At 39.1% G+C, this 19,067-nt stretch overlaps 2 protein-coding genes across 2 annotated transcripts in view; one reads left to right on the top strand and one right to left on the bottom strand.

The window, feature by feature from the left end:
* The window catches only part of LOC146401418 (uncharacterized), a 274,139-nt gene that overhangs the window by 247,792 nt on the left and 7,280 nt on the right, over positions 1-19,067 (top strand). The gene's annotated exons all lie outside the window — the stretch shown is intronic.
* LOC100519492 (olfactory receptor 12D1-like) lies at positions 47-1,009 on the bottom strand. Its single transcript, XM_084970301.1, has one exon. The coding sequence runs from the start codon at positions 986-988 to the stop codon at positions 47-49; it is 942 nt and encodes a 313-aa protein (XP_084826427.1). The 5' UTR covers positions 989-1,009.

Genomic DNA, 19,067 nt, shown 5'->3' with positions numbered 1-19,067 from the left:
CATCTCAACTTTCTCATTGCCTTTTTTTATGCCTCAGAAGACTTCTCTAGACTCCTTCAAGCCAGAGCCTCCTTCTGATCACCCTCCTTAAGGCTCCTTTTACTTGCTTGTTCCTCAAAGTATAGATGAGTGGATTTAGTACAGGAGTGACCACACTGTACATAATGGCAATGATCCTGTCCTGGTCCATGGAGCTACCTGAGGTAGGATGAATATACGTGAAAACAACGGGAGCAAAGAGAAGAACAACTACCATGAAGTGGGAGGCACAAGTGGACAGTGCTTTATGAAGCCTGCTGCAGGAATGGGTCTTGAAGGAAAGATGGGTGATAATGTAGCCATAGGAGAGAAGTGTTAGAAAGAATGGGCCCATGGCAATAGTCCCTGTAACAGTGTTGAACAGCCACTGGTTAAGCTCAATGTTCCCACAGGCCAGCTTGAGCAAAGGCTTAATATCACAGAAGAAGTGATGGATGTAGTTGGATCCACAGAAGTGTAAGTGAGAGGTCATTACGGAGTGCAGAAGGGCATGGAAAAAACCGATGATCCAGACAGTGACGGCCATTTGAGTACAGACCCGAGGATTCATGATAAGAGTGTAACGAAGTGGTTTGCAGATAGCCACGAAGCGGTCAAAAGCCATCACGGCCAACAACAGGGCCTCTGTGCTGCCGAGGAAGTGGAAGAAATGAAGCTGGCTTATGCATCCCCAGAAAGAAATTGCTTTGTGTGAGGAGAGGAAGTTCTTCAGCATCTTTGGCAGCGTCACTGTGGAGTAGCAGATATCTAGACAGGACAGGTTTCCCAGGAAGAAATACATAGGAGAATGGAGTCTTGGCTCAGAGATGACAACCATCAGGATGGCTCCGTTCCCAGCCATGATGACCAGGTAAATTGTGAGGAAAAGCACGAAGAGCAAAGGCTGCAGTTCTTGGATGTCTGTCACTCCGAGGAGAAGAAATTCAGTGACTGATGTTTGATTGGGCATCACTTAAAAGCAAAGGAAAAAGAGTATATGGAATGCTATCTCTGCTGGAAATTAGAGTCCTCCAGCTGAGGATTTTCCCTCCTGGATGACAATATTTTGAGGGAGAGCCTTGTTGTTGTAAGTAGCACAGAGGTTTTACAGTATTTGGACCATTAGCTTTTAAAATGGTTAAGGTGATATACTGGTTATGAGCTGTTACTCAACTAGGCTTTTTCTTTATTAGATTTATCATAGTATTTTTCTTTCTCCTAGGGATCAGTGCATATTTCTATCCTACCATTTTATCTTTGAACTTCTATGTTCTGACACAACTTGCCTTTTCCTATCCTAAGTCAGTTCTAACAGAGGGTAAATTGTAAACTACTCCATTACACCATCTCTTGCCCTAGTAAGAAACCATCTGAAGGGTTTTTATTTAAGAACAGACATTTAGAGAAAAATAAGGGCTATAAGGAAATCTGAATAAATACACAGACATTGGTGTGCTTTCAATAAAAATGGTACCATTCAAAACCTGGAAATCACTGAAAGAGAAGAAAAAGATTTAATGTCAATAAAAAGGAATAAAAATGTGAACTAGGGAACATTTCTAGGCATCTCTAGGCTATATAGCTAGGGAAATTTGAGAAACTATTTAAATTTTTTTTCCACCTCTAAAAAGGCTGTCTTCAAAGAACTCAGAGTAGCTTTGTTTGATAGCCACGTATATTTTGTATATTGTTAAAATTTATTACTCCTTTTTAAAATATAAATTCTTAAGATACATTTTTTTAGTTCTCTGACACACGAATCAATATGATATCAAAAATTCACTGGGAAAAGTTTTTGCCTTACATTTAAAGAAAATCATATTCAGATTTCCTATACCAAATGTTTTATTTCATTTAGAAATTACATATTTACTTTGCAGAGTATGTAGAGAAATGGCAAGAAAAATATAGGCAGTACGGAGATTTCATAATCCACAAATACAGTGAAAGTCTATCCTAAGATAGAAAACCAGCTCTAAATCCTGGACATTTAACTTTAATACTAGTAAGATGATAGAGAATATGGGTAACTTCCCAGTTTGTCTCCTATTTCATTTTCCTACCTGATTCAGTATTCAACTTCACAGCTATGGAATCTTTTCAGGTTTATACCTATGAAAATTAAATAGTAAAAATATATTTGAAACTAAATAGTAGAAAAATATTTGAAGTGATAGCTTATATTTGGGTTGCAGCATGAGCTCTTCATCTTGAAAACCATTTCTTTCTGAAATTCTGCCTGTCTTTTATGAGTCACAGATCTCTAGACATTGAAACCCTGAGAGAGAGGGTGTCCCCTGCGTTTGAAAAGATTATTGTAAGAATAAACAGGATCCATTCTTATATCTACAATATAAGAGAATTTTCCTTAGCGAAATTTCATCTTGAGTTCCGTTCTTTCCCCCCATACTTTCCACGATTTTTCCCTAATACGTTTCTTAGTTTCAGAACCATGGACAGTACAATTCTCAGTAGCCTCAAGTTTTCTTCTTCTTCCTTTTTTTTTTTTTGCCTTTTCTTGGGCCACCCCCGTGGCATATGGAGGTTCCCAGGCTAGGGGTCCAATCGGAGCTGCAGCCACCGGCCTACGCCAGAGCCACAGCAACGCGGGATCCGAGCCGCGTCTGCAACCTACACCACAGCTCACGGCAACGCCGGATCCTCAACCCACTGAGCAAGGCCAGGATCGAACCCGCAACCTCATGTTCCTAGTCGGCTTCATCAACCACTGAGCCACGATGGGAATTCCCTCAAGTTTTCTTAAATTACCTTTCATTTCCTGTGACAAGGGTTGAAGGATACACTTTCTCCTCTTGGGGACTTCCCCATAAAAACTCTGTGTGTAAAGTGGAAAAAATTGTGCAATGACAGTTAAGGAATGAGGGCCAATCATATACCATTGATCCATAGAGAAAGATGTTTACTATTTTTACTCATTTATTAATGTGGTCCTATGGAAAACAAAAGAAGAGGAATAGGGAGAAGTAGTATTACTTTTGTTTCTTGCAAATCTGACTCTTCATTGTTGGTAATAACACTAAATTATTTTCTAAGTTTGGGATCCTAAAGTTCACATTTCTCTCCATGAGAATGAGGCTGGTCTCTCCAATGTGTATCTTCACTTCTTGCTATATCTTTTATATAAAATATTTTATATGCTTGATTCCAAGGACTGTATATATGCTATCTGACATTTCTTCAAGCCTTCTAATTAGTTATAAATGCCATGTACTTCTTTCATCTTTCTACAGAGGTTCATTTTTTGGGCTTTGCAAAAGTTCATTATCTATTCATCCCATCAATAATTTCTAGCTATGGAATGTGCTATGAATATAATATAAATAATTATTGTGTGCTGACTTTGTAAATTATTGTTCTGGGTTCTTTACATGTGTTAGTTTATTGTTTCTTTCAAACACCCAGTGTAGGAAGTATTAAAATCATTCCTTCTTTACTTCAAGAAAGAAAAGTGAGGCTCAGAAAATTTAAGTATATTTTGCTCTTCCCTCCTAATTCTGTTGAGGAAGAATTGAAGAAAATAGTTGTGTATATTCAAAGTGTACAATACAATAAATTGGGTATACAATATCCTATTATTAACTCTAGTCATCATTAAATTTCCCTGTTTTTCAACAAAGTGTGAAAATAGGGTTCAAATTGGGATTTCTGGTTCTAGAGGTAATAGCAGTATTCTTGCAATACCAATCATCTCATCTACAGATTCCTCAACTATCTAGAGATGCTTCATATTTTTTATTATTTTATTTTCCCACTGTACAGCAAGGAGATCAAGTTATCCTTACATGTATACATTACATTTACATTTTTCCCCCACCCTTTGTTCTGTTGCAACATGAGTATCTAGACAAAGTTCTCAATGCTACTCAGCAGCATCTCCTTTGATGACATCAGGATCAGAGATTTTCCTGTTTCATGTTTGTCTATTTGAAGTATTACTTACAAATTATTTTCTTCCTCAAATCAAAATGAGATTGTCTTTAAAACATTCTTTTATCTCAAGGCATGCATCATGGGCATGTGTTCTATGCAGTCACTCAGGGATCTGTGTTAACAGGTCCCCATGCTTGATTTAATGCTTTGTTTTCAACATCTTGAAATTTTTAATAATTTTCAAAAAAGGATGCCTCTGGAGTTCCCGTTGTGGTGCAGTGTTTAACGAATCCGACTAGGAACCATGAGGTTGCGGGTTCGATCCCTGCCCTTGCTCAGTGGGTTAATGATCCAGCATTGCTGTGAGCTGTGGTGTGGGTCCAGATGCGGCTTGGATCCTGCGTTGCTGTGGCTCTGATGTAGGCGGGTGTCTACAGCTCCGATTAGACCCCTAGCCTGGGAACCTCCATATGCCGTGGCAGCGGCCCAAGAAATGGCAAAAAGACCAAAAAAAAAAAAAAAAAAGTTGCCTCATTTTTATTTTTCACTGCCTCAACAATTTGTGTTAAGTCTTATTAAAGTTTTATATTTGCTATTTAGAATTACATTTTTTTTAGAGTTCATGTTTAAATGCTGCGAGATAATCAGCCAGAATATGCTCTACTTTAGACAGATAAACCAGGAATTTTGTCTTCACAGAGTTTTGCAAAGAATACCCTTTCTATCCATTCACTTTTAGTCTATGTGTTTCTTAAAGTGGGTCTCATGTATGGAGAATATAGTTGGTCTCAGTTTTTAAAAATCCATTTAGATGTTCTATATCTTTTGATTAAAAAATTTGATCCATATTTTTATAGGAATTATGAATAGGTGAAGACTTACTGTTGCCATTTTGTTAATTATTTTCTGACTGTTTTGAAGTTCCTTTATTAATTCGACAACTAGAAATAACACTATTAATAGTCGAAGTATATATGTATCTACATACCTAAGTCTACATCTACATATATTTTTCCCATAGCATTCCTGTCTGCTCCCAAACACTGATGTCTTCTCATCATCTTCAATACAAAACCCACATCTCTATAGGTAGCATCCTCTCTACAAGTACACATATTCATTTTCAAATCTTCAAAAGTTCTGTGCTGAATTGCATGTCTTCGCTTTCACATATGCCTCTCCTGCCTGGAATGCCCTCCTTAGTCCCCTGTCCTTTGCCTGACAAATTGTTTCCTCTCCTTTAAAACCTAGCCTACCTTCTACCTTCTTGAGGAGGCTTTCTGTGACCTTGCTCTCTCAACCTTCCCCCCATCCCATCACAAGTACAATTTGGGTTTGGTCTCTCACTTGTTTCACAGCATCTACACTTCCTTTGACATTATCGATTATCGTATTTCTACTATAAATACTTGAAGAATCTAGTCAAGACAATATTTAAGAAAGATTGTTTTGATAAGGGTGAAGAAACACTGGAAACTAGGAGGCTACTACATACCTGGACATTGTGCTAAGTGAGGCATAGGGTAGTGAAGAAGAAATATATAAAAAATTTTCCTAGGAACTCTTGATAAACTTTTACTTGATTGGGGGATTGGGAATGAAAGACGTTGTCAAAATAAAGATGACTGTGATATAATAAGCTTGTGTACCAGGCATAGTTTTCAAACCACTCTAGTGGAGCACAGTGTGGTTGGGGAGAGATAAAAGATTTTGTGGTTGAACATGCTGATTTTGAGCTGATAATGGAACTGCGTTTAGCAGGCATTTGGAGATACTACATTGGTGCTCACAAGGGAAGCTATGGCTGGTTATATAAATTAGGCTGATGGGTGTGTCCCATGGGCTCAGGGGGAATTTCTCAGGCTTGTCCCCCTAGTGTTTGGGGGCTCAGGGGCAAATTCCCCCACCCTGAGGGTCTGTCAAGGCTTTGCCATCTCTCCAGAACCCACCCTCACCTCCAGTTTCAATATGATTAGGGCAGAGGGGAAGTCTCAGATGCCCAGGCCACATACCTCTAGCAAGATCTGAAGACCCCAGGGCCTTCTCTTGCCTCTGCCCTCTTCTTGGCCCCAGCAAACCATATTCATCATAGCAGAGGTATTAGACGGGTCTGGATGGGGAGAAAGGAAGGAATCATTTCAGCTGGCTCCTTTCTTTTGCAGGGGGCAAAAGAGGACATGGGCACAGCACGGAAGCCTTTGAGGGCTAAAGATGGGGTGCCCTGTTAGCCCTTCCTGCCCAGAGAAGTAGCTGGCAAGAGCTCAAATGGCTCAGTGATAGAACTTAGGTTCACAGCATCTTAGAGTCCTTCACTTTCTGGTGCTCTGTTCTGCTGTGGGCCTAGGAATCAATGGGAAGCATTCCCTGCCTGTTTTCCTCTCCCCAATTCCAGGGTTTTCTTTCACGCAAAATTCACGCATCTTATTTTTAAAAAAGTAAATCTCGGAGTGCCTGTGGTGGCTCAGCAGTAAGAAACCCAAGTAGTATCCAAGAGGACACGAGTTTGATTCCAGCCCTTGCTCAGTGGGTTAAGGATCTGGCATTGCTGTGAGCTGTGGTGGAGGTTGCATATGCAGCTCAGATCCCGCATTGCTGTGGCTGTAGTGTAAGCCAACAACTGCAGCTCTGACTCAACCCCTAGCCTGGGAACTTCCATATGCCATGGGTTCAGCCCTAACGAATCCGACTAGGAACCATGAGGTTGCGGGTTCGGTCCCTGCCCTTGCTCATTGCGATAACCATCCGGCGTTGCTGTGAGCTGTGGTGTAGGTTGCAGACGCGGCTCGGATCCCGCGTTGCTGTGGCTCTGGCGTAGGCCGGTGGCTACAGCTCTGATTCAACCCCTAGCCTGGGAACTTCCATATGCCATGGGTTCAGCCCTAACGAATCCGACTAGGAACCATGAGGTTGCGGGTTCGGTCCCTGCCCTTGCTCAGTGCGTTAACGATCCGGCGTTGCTGTGAGCTGTGGTGTAGGTTGCAGACGCGGCTCGGATCCCGCGTTGCTGTGGCTCTGGCGTAGGCCGGTGGCTACAGCTCCGATTCGACCCCTAGCCTGGGAACCTCCATATGCCGCCGGAGCGGCCCAAGAAATAGCAAAAAAAAAAAAAAAAAGAAAAGAAAAGAAAAGAAAATATGGATTTGAAAATTGAAAACCAGTCATATTTACTGCTGAGATACCTTTTTTTCCTTGTTTGTGACATACCGTTAAATACATATATATATATAATGGTCACACTACACATATCTTTTTGTACTATGTACATTTTTTCATGTCATTATTTTAGAGATTCCTCATTTTTTGGAGTTCATAATAGTCCACAGTTTAAAATGCAGGAAATCCTTTTTCTGCATCACTTTCCGATGGTCTTTATCAAAAAGAAGAATTCATTTTTTGAGTGATACATAGATAATTTATTTTTGCAGTACAAAGGTCATGAATAAAACTTATATGGGAAATATTTTTAATTCTATTAAAAACCCAGGCAAGTTTTGTCGGATTTGCAATGAGATCCTGCTGTGTAACACTGGGAACTATGTGTGGTCACTTATGGTGGAGCATGATAATGTGAGAAAAAAGATTGTATACATGCATGTGTAACTGGGTCACCATGCTATACACATTGACAGAACACTCTAAACCCGCTATAATGGAAAAAAATATAATTATATATATTAAAAAAACTCCAGGAATATAACTTTAAAATATTCCAATTGTTGGAAGTCTTTTAATCTCAACAATGATGCATAGAATCTTTTACAGACACATTCAGATATGGGTATCCTATAATTCATTTGGTTCTCTACTGATAAAAATTTAGTCTTATGTTCATGTTTATAATGATCTTTATGTGGGTTTTTATTTTAAAGCACAAATACCTGCTTTTTGTAAAAAAAAAAAAACAACGCATCGCTGGGATTTGGTTTGGGGCTTTTTTTTTTTTTTAAGCGAATCTAGAGTGTGTATTACTCATGAGTGTGATTTTACTGTAAAAGCTTGGCCATTTACTGTCTAAGCTGGATGGCAGTGGTATTAATGAGGTGTTAATGAGATTTCTCCAGTTCAGCTGGGGCAGAAAATCATATTCTCTGGTACTCCTCTTCCCCAAGCCCCGCTCCATCACTAGCATCATTTTTATTTCAATTCTATAGCCGTTTGTTCTTTGTTACATCTCAAATAGTTTTTCCCTTCATGTGTACAGCCTGGCCTTCAGTCAAAGCTCACAGGCTCCCTATTCAAATGTATCTTCAGGGTCCCAGAGGCACAGCTACCTCTCTCTAATGCTTTCTACACAGCCTCCAGCTCCTTCATCCAAGTTACTCTTACTAAATTAGGGTTCTACCTAATCTATCCAGCTAGAGTTGGTTTTCTAGATAGAATTAATCATCTGTTTTCTAGTCAGACCCTACAATGCACAATGTACCATAAGATGAACTATAGGGAGTATCATAAGGCGACACAATACATATTCTCTGCTTTGATACAGTGCTTACTATATATAGAGAGAAGGTGGAGCAGTAGTGAGAGACTTAGAGTGCATTCTGTTTAAAATGCAGTAAATCCTTTCTCTGCATCACTTTTTGACAGACTTTATCAGAAAGAAGAATTCTTTTTTTTTTTTTGAGTGATACATGGATACTTTGTCTTTGAAGAACAAAGGTCATGAAAAAAACTTACATGGGAAATATTTTAAATTCTATTAAAACCCCAGGAATAAAACTTTAAAATATTCCAATTATTGCCAGTGTTTCAATGTCAGCAATGATGCATAGAATCTTTAGAGACACATTCAAATATAGCTCAAACACAGAATTAGACAAAACATTCTGAAAAAAATGAGGCCTTAGGAAGGGAAAAGTGCACAGCAGCAGTTTCTACTCTTATTCCTGATGACACGACTGGTGATATTGATGGGAATACAATCAAAGATGTTACTCTGTATGGTGATTCTGATGACAACAAAAAAGATATTGACTATAATAAAGCTGATAGTGAGGATATTCATTATTGAACTGGCGATAGAAATGGCAGTGATGTTCAAAATGTTGGTAATGAGGGAAATAGTTGATGAAGTTTCAATAATATTAGTTTTCCAAGGCAATTTAAAAACAGCTCATCCAATATGTTATATTTATATAATATACCTATTTCTATATTATCTTGCAAAAGATATTCCCTTTCATATATTATTGATATCATATTTTGAAATAATGAATATAATATACATCACATATACCTAACTCTGGAATATATAAAATAAGCCTGTAGCTTGTGTGGGACTTAGAACCTAGTTTTCCTAATTTCTATTTAGTGTCCTTTCCTATGTACCATATATGCTCTGTGACAGCCTTGCTATTAACCTACTCTGTAAATGTGGTGAAAAGTGGAGATTTTCCCCCAAATGCTTGTTTATGGGCACTTTGTTTATTGTTCCTAATCCCAAGAACTCTCTATGCCCCAAACCCTTTTTAGTGAACTCTTCACATCCTTATTTCTCAGACTCTAAATAAAAGGATTGAGAGTGGGAGTTACCAGGGTATACATGACAGCAGCAACCAGCTCCCCAGAGGAGCAAGAGGTGGATGGGGGCTTCAGGTAGGTGGAAAAGACCATGCTGCAGAAGAGGATGACCATGGATAGGTGGGAGCTGCATGTGACCAGGGCTTTCTTTTTCCCCTGTGCTGATGGAGCCTTAGCTACAGCATGTAAAATATGGACATAAGAACTTACCAAGCAGAGAAGAGGGCTACTTCTGAGGGTTGCCAAAATCAACATCAGGTCCTCACTGAAGGGGGCATCAGAGCAAGAAAGTTGAAAGAGTGGACCAAAATCACAGGATAAGTAGGGAATTTTTTTTTGCATAATGATTTGTATTTTTTTCCATTATGGCTGGTTTACAGTAGTGTTGTATCAATTTTCTACTGTACAGCAAGGTGACCCAGTCACACATGCACATATACATTCTCTTTTCTCACATTGTCATGCTCCATCATAAGTGGCTATAGTTCCCAGTGGTATATATACAGCAGGATCTCATTGCTAATCCATTCCAAAGGCAATAGTCTGCATCTATTAACCCCAAGCACCCAGTCCATCCCATTCCCTCCCCCTCCCCCTTGGCAACCACAAGTCTATTTCCCCAAGTCCATGATTTTCTTTTCTGTGGAAACGTTCATTTTTGCCATATATGAGATTCCAGATATAAGTGATAGCATATGGTATTTGTCTTTCTCTTTCTGACTTACTTCACTCAGGATGAGAGGCTCTAGTTCCATCCATGTTGCTGCAGATAACATTATTTCATTCTTTTTTATGGCTGAGTAGTATTCCATTGTGTATATATACCACATCTTCCTATTCCAGTCATCTGTTGATGGACATTTGTGTTGTTTCCAGCTCTTGGCTATTGTGAGTAGTGCTGCAATGAATATGTGGGTGCATGTGTCTTTTGTAAGGAAAGTTTTGTCCGGATATATGCCCAAGAGTGGGATTGCTGGGTCATATGGTAGTTCTATGTATAGTTTTCTAAGGTACTTCCATAGTGGTTGTCCATAGTGGTTGTACCAGCTTACATTTCCACCAACAGTGCAGGAGGGTTCCCTTTTCTCCACACCCTCTCCAGCATTTGTTATTTGTGGACTTATTAATGATGGCCATTCTGACTGGTGTGAGGTGGTATCTGTCTAGTCACTTCTGATGGAACATGTAGTGTGAGAAAAAAGAATGTAAGCAGGTATGTGTAACTGGGTTACCATGCTGTACAGTAGGAAAAAAAATAAAAGGTTAAAAAAGAATGACTTAGGGAGTTTTTGCTCAGTGGGTTAAGGACCCAACATAGTGTCCCTGAAGATGCAGGTTTGATCCCTGGCTTCCCTCATTAGGTTTAGGGTCCAGCATTGCCGCAATCTGCAGTATAGGTCTCAGATGCGGCTCAGATCTGGTGTTGCTTTGGCTGTAGTGTAGGCCTGCAGCTACAGCTCCGATTTGATTTCTAGCCTGGGGACTTTCATATGCTGCAAGTGTGGACATAAAAAATAAAAAGACTTGGTAGTCAAATCAGAAAGATAGTTAAAATTCATGGTCGCTCTCTAGTTACTGCTCTGCTTCAGATAATCTTGGAGAGGTGCACCTGCAGCCATAACATTTCATTACCCTTAAAGAACATAGGGCTGCGTATATCTTTTTGAGTTAGTGTTTTCATTTTCTCTGGATGATACCTAGTAGTGGAATTGCTGGATTATATGGTAGATTTATTTTTACTTTTGGGGCAAACATTTATACTGTTGTCATATTGGTTATACCAATTTGCATTCTACCATATGTGGTGAGGGTTCCCTTTTCTTCACATTCTCACCACCATTTGTTATTTGCTGTCTTTTTGATAATGCCCATTCTGACAGGGATGAGGTGATTCTTTATTATTTGAATATGCATTTTTCTGATGATTAGTGATGTTGGAAAGATTAATGTTTTGTTGGCCATCTGTACGTCTTTTTTTTGAAGAATGTGTATTCAGATCTTCTGCCCATTTTTTTGGAACTTACTTTTTTTTGCCCTAATTAGTAGATTTTTATTAATGATTTTTACTTTTTCCAGTAGAGTTGGTTTACAATGTTCTGCCAATTTTCTACTGTACAGCAAAAGTGACCCAGTCTCTCTCTCACACACACACACAATGTATATACATTCTTTTTCTCTCATTTATCCTCCATCATGCTCCATCACAAATGATTAGTTATAGTTATCAGTGCTATACAGCAGGATCTTATTGCTTATCCATTCCAAATGCCATAGTTTGCATCTAACAACACAAATGTCCATCAACAGATGATTGGATTAGGAACATGTGGTATATATACACAATGAAATACAACCCCAGATTCCCAGTCCATCCCATTCCTTGCCTATCCCCCTTGGCAACCACAACCTTTTTAATCAGTTTGGTTTTTTAGATGTTGAGTTATGATTCTTTTTCTATTTTGGATATTAAATTTTATGAAATATCTTCTATTCAGTAGGCTATCTTTCGTTTTATTGATGATTTCCTTCAATGTACAAAGGTTTTTTCAGTATGATGACTCCCACTCATTTATTTTTGGTTTTGTTGCCCTTGACTGAGGTGACATGTCAAAAAAATGTTGTGAAGACCTTAAAAAAGACACATGCACCTGCAGGTTCATTTCAGCACTATTCACAATAGCCAAGAGCTGGAAACAATCCAAATGTCCATCGACAGATGATTGGATTAGGAAGATGTGGTATATATACACAATGGAATACTACTCAGCCATAAAAAAACAAAATAATGCCATTTGCAGCAACATGGATGGAACTAGAGCCTCTCATCCTGAGTGAAGTAAGTCAGAAAGAGAAAGAAAAATACCATATGATATCACTCATCCCTGGTATCTAATATACAGCACAAATGAACCTTCCCACAGCAAAAAAAATCACAGACTTGGAGAATAGAGTAGTGGTTGCCCGGGGGAGAGGGGAAGGGAGTGGGAGGGATTGGAAGCTTGGGGTCAACAGATGCAAACTATTGCTTTTGGAACGGATTAACAATGAGATCCTGCTGTGTAGCACTGAGAACTACGTCTAGATACTTACAACGGAGCATGACAATGGGAGAAAAATTATGTAAACATGTATGTGTAACTGAGTTCCCATGGTGTACACTGGAAAAAAAAATGTGTTGGGGGAAATAACAATAAAAAAAAGAGACCAATTCAAAGATCGTACTGCCTAAGTTTTCTTCTAAGAGTGTTAGTTTCAGGTCTTACATTAAGTCTTTAATCCATTTTGAGTTTACTTTTATATATAGTGTGAGAAAGTAGTCCGGTTTGATTCTTTTGCCTGTAGCTGTCCAGTATTCCTAGCACCAGTTTCTAAACATGCTGCCTATTCCCCATTGTATATTCTTGTCTCCTTTGTTGTAGATGAATTGACCAAATGAGCAAGGGTTTATTTCTGGGCTCTCATTTGGAATGTAAACATCAGTTTTTAATGCCATTATCACATTGCTTTGACTATGACAACTTTGTAATGTTGTTTGAAACAAGGGAGAGTAATATGTCAAGCTTTGTTCTTGTTTCTCACGATTACTTTGGCTATTTTTTTTTGTGTGGTTCTACACAAATTTCAGGATTATTGGTTGTAGTTCTGTGAAAAATGCCATTGGTATTTTGATAAAGATTCCACTGAATTGGTAGATTGCTGGTGATGTCCTTGGGCAGTTGGGTTTGGTGTCAGGGTCTAGTTTTGCAAGAGGCTACCTCCTGAGCTACCTCCTGGCTGAGAAATAGTAGGATAGGACTGCTGGCTTGGTTCTCTTCCTATGTGATGCTGTAGGATGGTCTCTGCTGTTGCCTGGGTTCTCTGATCAGGCTTCCTAGACAGTTGGGACTGGCTATTATACTGATCCATAGGTGAGGGTATGAATTAGCTTCTCTTCCCTGGCAGGTCAGCCAAATTGGCCCCAGGATCTTCACATCTTGTTGTTTGTGTCCTGAATGAGGCAATACCGTGCACTGAATTCCCTGCCCAAATAGGGCCACTGGTTTTGCTCTGTAGATGGGGAATGCCATGGGTTGTGTTCTTTGCTGAAGTCCACTTGAAGCACGGCTACGATATGGGCTGTGCAGCTTGCCCATAGTCTCGCTAGGTTCCCTGGTTGGGCAAGCTGAAAGCTGTATTAAATAATGGGTGGGGCTACCAATCTGTCTCCCTGCCCACATGGAGAGGGAGAACCAGCTCCAAGGCTAGCAAGGTTCTTCATGGACTTGACTGAAGCTGACCCATGTCCCGAGTTCCCATACTGATCAGAGTCCCTGAATTTCCTCTATAAACAATCAGCTCTGTCTTCCAGGCTTCCATTTGAGCATCAGTGGCACATGCAGTTGTGTAGGTGTTCTGATAAGCCTTTCTGTTCAGATAACGCTGGGAGCTCCACTCAGCAGTGGGCTGGGTTAAGAGTTGGCTCAGTGCAGAGGCAGCATCCCAGGCTGCAGGCCTGGAAATGGTCTTCATTTGAGGGCCCCAAATAGGCAGACCTGTGCCCTGACCACGTTCCTGGTCAGACTGTGCCATGTTTTTGTCTCTGAAAAAGAGCAAAACTGCTAGCTGGGACTACTGCTGGGTGGTACGGGCAGCGACTCCACTGCTAAGATGCAAATACTAGTTATTGGAAGCCCCTTCCTCTTCTCCATCACATTCCCATTCCCAGCAGTCAAGCTCTGTAGAGCCCTCTTGCCGTCCCTGTGGGGTAAGCCTGAAGTGGGGGTCCCCAGGCAGTGACCCACAATGCTGGGGGCATGGGATGTCCACCTTGATCTTTTTTTCCCCACTGGAGGAATCATGGACTCAAGGGAGATGTCTCAGTGTGGTGCTGCACTGACCTGGAGGAAAGGCAGTGCAGGCAGCAGGGAGCTCCTCCTCCTCCCCTTCTAGTGCCATTTGTCCTGGTCTCTGTGGTGCAGGGGGCTGCTTTGGCCTCACCTCTGTGTTCTGCCAATTTCTCAGTGATGCCTTATCTATGAATAGTTGCTAGTTATTCTCCTCCTGAGGGGGATAGAAGCTGGTAATCATCTATGTTGTCTTCTTGTTGATATCATTCTTGTAGAATAATTTTAAATGACTTTATCTTTTAGCTTTTATGTTAGAGTTAAGGTGATTTAATCACCATTCTTACAGTACTATAGCATTCTGAATTTTTCCTAGTATCTACTATTTATTGGACAAATTCCAAAGATCTGTGCAAGATATCATACACATTATCTCAAGTATTTTTCAAGGTAGGATTGCATCCATGTATTACATGCAAAAGTTTCAGAAAAGATAAGCCACTTGCCCCTATTTCATGGATAGGGAGAGATGAACCATAATTTGATCTCAGTCTGTCTCTGGTTAGCTCAAATGGAAGGAAAATAAATAAAAGTTTTAAATTTTGGAAAGTAAGAGAATAAAGCTCTATTTACAGAAAATAATGTGGCATAGAAATTTTAAAGGATATCTATAAGATCTTGTAGGTGTTCTCATTAAATATGTAAGATCAATGAATATAAGTCAGTATACAAAAGTAAATTGAATTTCTTTATACTGAACACAAACACTAGATGATTAAATTTTAAAAATACACTTTACAGTAACATCAGATACATAGAAATAAATCAAGTCAAAATTGTGCTAAACTACATCCATAATTGAGTATCTGTTCTGATAGAATTCTTAAGAACCTAAAAAATCCAAAGTGCTGTGTTCTTAAATTAAAAGATTTAATCTTTTAAAGAAAGAAGTTGTTTCTTTTTCTTATCCTTTTAATTGCTTTCTACTATGTAATTAAAGAAGAATGTATATACCTTACAGAGATGAGCAACAGAAATGAGCCAGTAGAATTATAAGGAAAGGTTTCACAAAATCAAATACCTGGGAACACACCTGACCAGGAGGTAAAAAGACTTATATGTTGAGAACTATAAAACATTAATCAAGGAAATTAAAGAAGATGTAAAGAAATGGAAAGATAGTCCATGCTCCTGGGTTGGAAAAATTAATATTGTAAAAATGGCCATACTACCCAGAGCAATCTACAGATTCAATGCAATCGCTATCAAATTACCCATGACATTTTTCACAGAACTAGACAAAACAATCCAAAAATTTATATGGAACCACAAAACACCGAGAACTGCCAAAGCAATCCTGAGGAACAAAAACCAAGCAGGAGGCATAACTCTCCCAGACTTCAGGCAATATTGCAAAGCCACGGTCATCAAGACAGTGTAGTACTGGTACCAAAACAGACAGACAGACCGATGGAACGGAACAGAGAACCCAGAAATAAACTCAGACACCTCTGGTCAATTAATCTTGACAAAGGAGGCAAGAACATAAAATGGGGAAAAGACAGTCTTTTCAGCAAGTATTGCTGGGAAACCTGGACAGCTGCATGCAAAGCAATGAAACTAGAGCACACACACCCTCACACCATGCACAAAGATAAACTCAAAATGGCTGAAAGACTTCAATATACGACAAGACATCCTCAAACTCCTGGAAGAGAACATGGGCAAGACATTCTCTGACCTCAACCTTATGAGTATTTTCTCAGGTCAGTCTCCCAAAGCAACAGAAATAAGAGCAAAAATAAACCAGTGGGACCTAAGCCATCTGACAAGCTTTTGCACAGCAAAGAAAACCAAAAAGAAAACAAAAAGACAGCTTACAGAATGAGAGAAAACAGTGTCAAATGATGCAACTGACAAGGGCCTAATCTCTAAAATATACAAACAACTTACACACCTTGACAGCAAAAAAGCCAACAACCCAATAGAAAAATGGGCAAAGGACCTGAAGAGACATTTTTCCAAGGAAGATAGACAGATGGCCAACAAGCACATGAAAAGATGCTCAACATCCCTGACTATTAGAGAAATGCAAATCAAAACTGCCCTGGGATACCACCTGGCACCAGTCAGAATGGCCATCATTAATAAGTCCACAGATACCAAATGCTGGAGGGGGTGTGGAGAAAAGAGAACCCTCCTGTACCGTTGGTAGCAGTGTAAGCTGGTACACTATGGAAAACAGTATGGAGGTACCTTGGAAAACTATAGATGCAACTATCATATGACCCCGCAATGCCATTCTTGGGCATAGACCTGGACAAAACTTTCCTTGAAAAAGACACATGCACCCGCAGGTTCATTTCAGCACTATTCACGATAGCCGAGACATGGAAACAACCCAAAAGTCCATTGATAGATGATTGGATTAGGAAGATGTGGTACATATACACAATGGAATACTACTCATCCATAAAAAAGAACGACATAATGCCATTTGCAGCAACGTGGATGGAACTACAGCCTCTCATCCTGAGTGAAGTAAGTCAGAAAGAGAAAGACAAATACCATATGATATCACTTATATGGCATCTAATATACGGCACAAATGAACCTTTCCACAGCAAAGAAAATCATGGACCTGGAGAGCAGACTTGTGGTTGCCAAGGAGGTCGGGGGGAGGGAGTGGGAGGGACTGGGAGCTTTGGGTAAATAGATGCATTTACTTTGCCTTCGGGATGGATTAGCAATGAGATCCTGCTGTGTAGCAGTGGGAACTATATCTAGTCACTTATGATGGAGCATGATAATGTGCGAAAATGGAATGTGTACATGTATATTTAACTGGGTTACCATGCTGTACAGTAGAAAAAAAAGTATTGGGGAAATAATTAAAAAAAATAAAAACAGAGATATGAGATTCTTTTCTGCATGTCTGAAAAAAAAAAAAAAAAAGAAGTATGGGTATCATTACCTCTTTGTATGTGTGGTAGAATTCCCCTGTGAAGCCATATGGTATTGGACTTTTGTTTGTAGGGAGTGTTTTTAATGACAAATTCAATATAATTTCTAGTGATCAGTGTGTTCAGTTGATCTATTTCTTCTTGATTCAGATTTGACAGTCTCTAGAATGTTGTCCGTTTCTTCTAGGTTGTCAAATTTGTTGGCATATACTTTATCATAGTATTCTCTTACGGGTTTTTTTGTATTTCTGCATATGACTTCCAAATCTTGGAAGCAAATAAGGTATTCTTCAAGAGGTGAATGGGTAAACTGGTACATCCATACAATGGACAGTTATTTAGCAGTTTCAAAAAATACAGCTGGCAAGGTACAAAAAGACACAAAGGCATCTTAAAAGGCATATTGTCAAGTGAAACAATATGCCTTTGAAAAGGCTATTGCTATATGATTTCAAGAATATGGCATTCTGGGATAGGAAAAACTGAAGTCATTGAAAAGATCATCAGCTGCCAAAGGTTTGAGGAGAGGAAGACATAAAGAGGTCTTGCACAGGGGATTTTAAGGCAGTACAAGTATTCTGTATGGTACCAAAATGGTGGATACATGACATTATACATTTGTCAAAATGCATAGGATGTGCAACACAAAAAATTAAACCTAATTAGAATCTTAAGTAATACTGCCTCATATAAGACCCACATATACAAATCAATCATTCACCTACAGCAGTAAGAATTATGAAGAAAATTTAATCAAACATAAGATACTATGAAAATAGAAACATTCACTTTCAAAAATGAACAAAATGTGTAAAAATATTTAAAGTCTATCCAGATTTAAATTAAAACTGAACTGAAATATGAATACATCACATGCATAAATGATATAATTAAACATTATAAACTTGTAATCTAAATATACACCAAAATGAAATTAAAGTACTTTAAAGAAATCCCAAGAAAATATTGTGAGGAGTTCAACAACCTGATTCTAAAGTTTATCCTGAAGAATAAATGTTCATAAATAGATAACTTTGTAGAAGAATTTTATCGATTGGACTTGATCTACAAAATAATACAACAGGAAGTTCCAGTGTGGTGTAGCAGGTTAAGAACCTGGCGTTGCCACAGCAGTGGTACAGTTCACAACTACAGCATGGGTTCAGTCCCTGGCCTGGGAACTTCCACATGCCAAGGGCGCAGGCAAAAAATAAGTAAAAATAGAAAGCATTATAGCTAGATGAACCCACATTTATAAAAAGCTATCGGTTACTAGCATAAGAAGAGGTAAATAAATCCATATACCCTGTCTTGCTGTGAGAAGTCAACACACAAGGAGAGAATACATGCAGATGTTGCAGTTGCCCTGTGGAGTTTTCACCCAAGAGCCCATATCAATTGCTCATCATGTGAGCAAATCATTTTAGACTTCCACTGAAATTAAGTTTTCAGGTGACGATAACCACTGCTGAAATCTGCCTGTAACTGAATAAGAGACCTCAAGCAAAAACTGCTCATCCACACATACTAGAGAGAAAATAATAAATTGTTGTTCTAAGTCAGTTAGTTTGCTCTTCAGTGATGTACAAACAGAGGATGTTCACTAAGTGTTCCATCCTGGACGTACTGTGTAAGAGTTCAAAATTCCTGCCGAGATTATTTGATCACTAAAGCTCTTGTATTACTTAAATTCTTAGGAGAGAAAAAAATCCTCTGTGTCTGTCACCAGAGAATAAAAATATGGTAGAGCTTAATTAAATTCAATTTTACAGATAATTAAGAAGATCTATTATAGATAAGGCACAGTGCCAGATGGTGGTTGTAACAAAAAGATGAACTAAATAAGTCATTG

The sequence above is a fragment of the Sus scrofa genome, chromosome 7, assembly GCF_054392235.1.
Source record: "Sus scrofa isolate SSC_HxYL_T2T_F1_AM1 chromosome 7, Sscrofa_HxYL_maternal_Yorkshire_Landrace_v2.0, whole genome shotgun sequence".
Taxonomy (NCBI): Eukaryota; Metazoa; Chordata; class Mammalia; order Artiodactyla; family Suidae; genus Sus; species Sus scrofa.
This window is presented reverse-complemented; position numbering and strand designations above follow the sequence as displayed.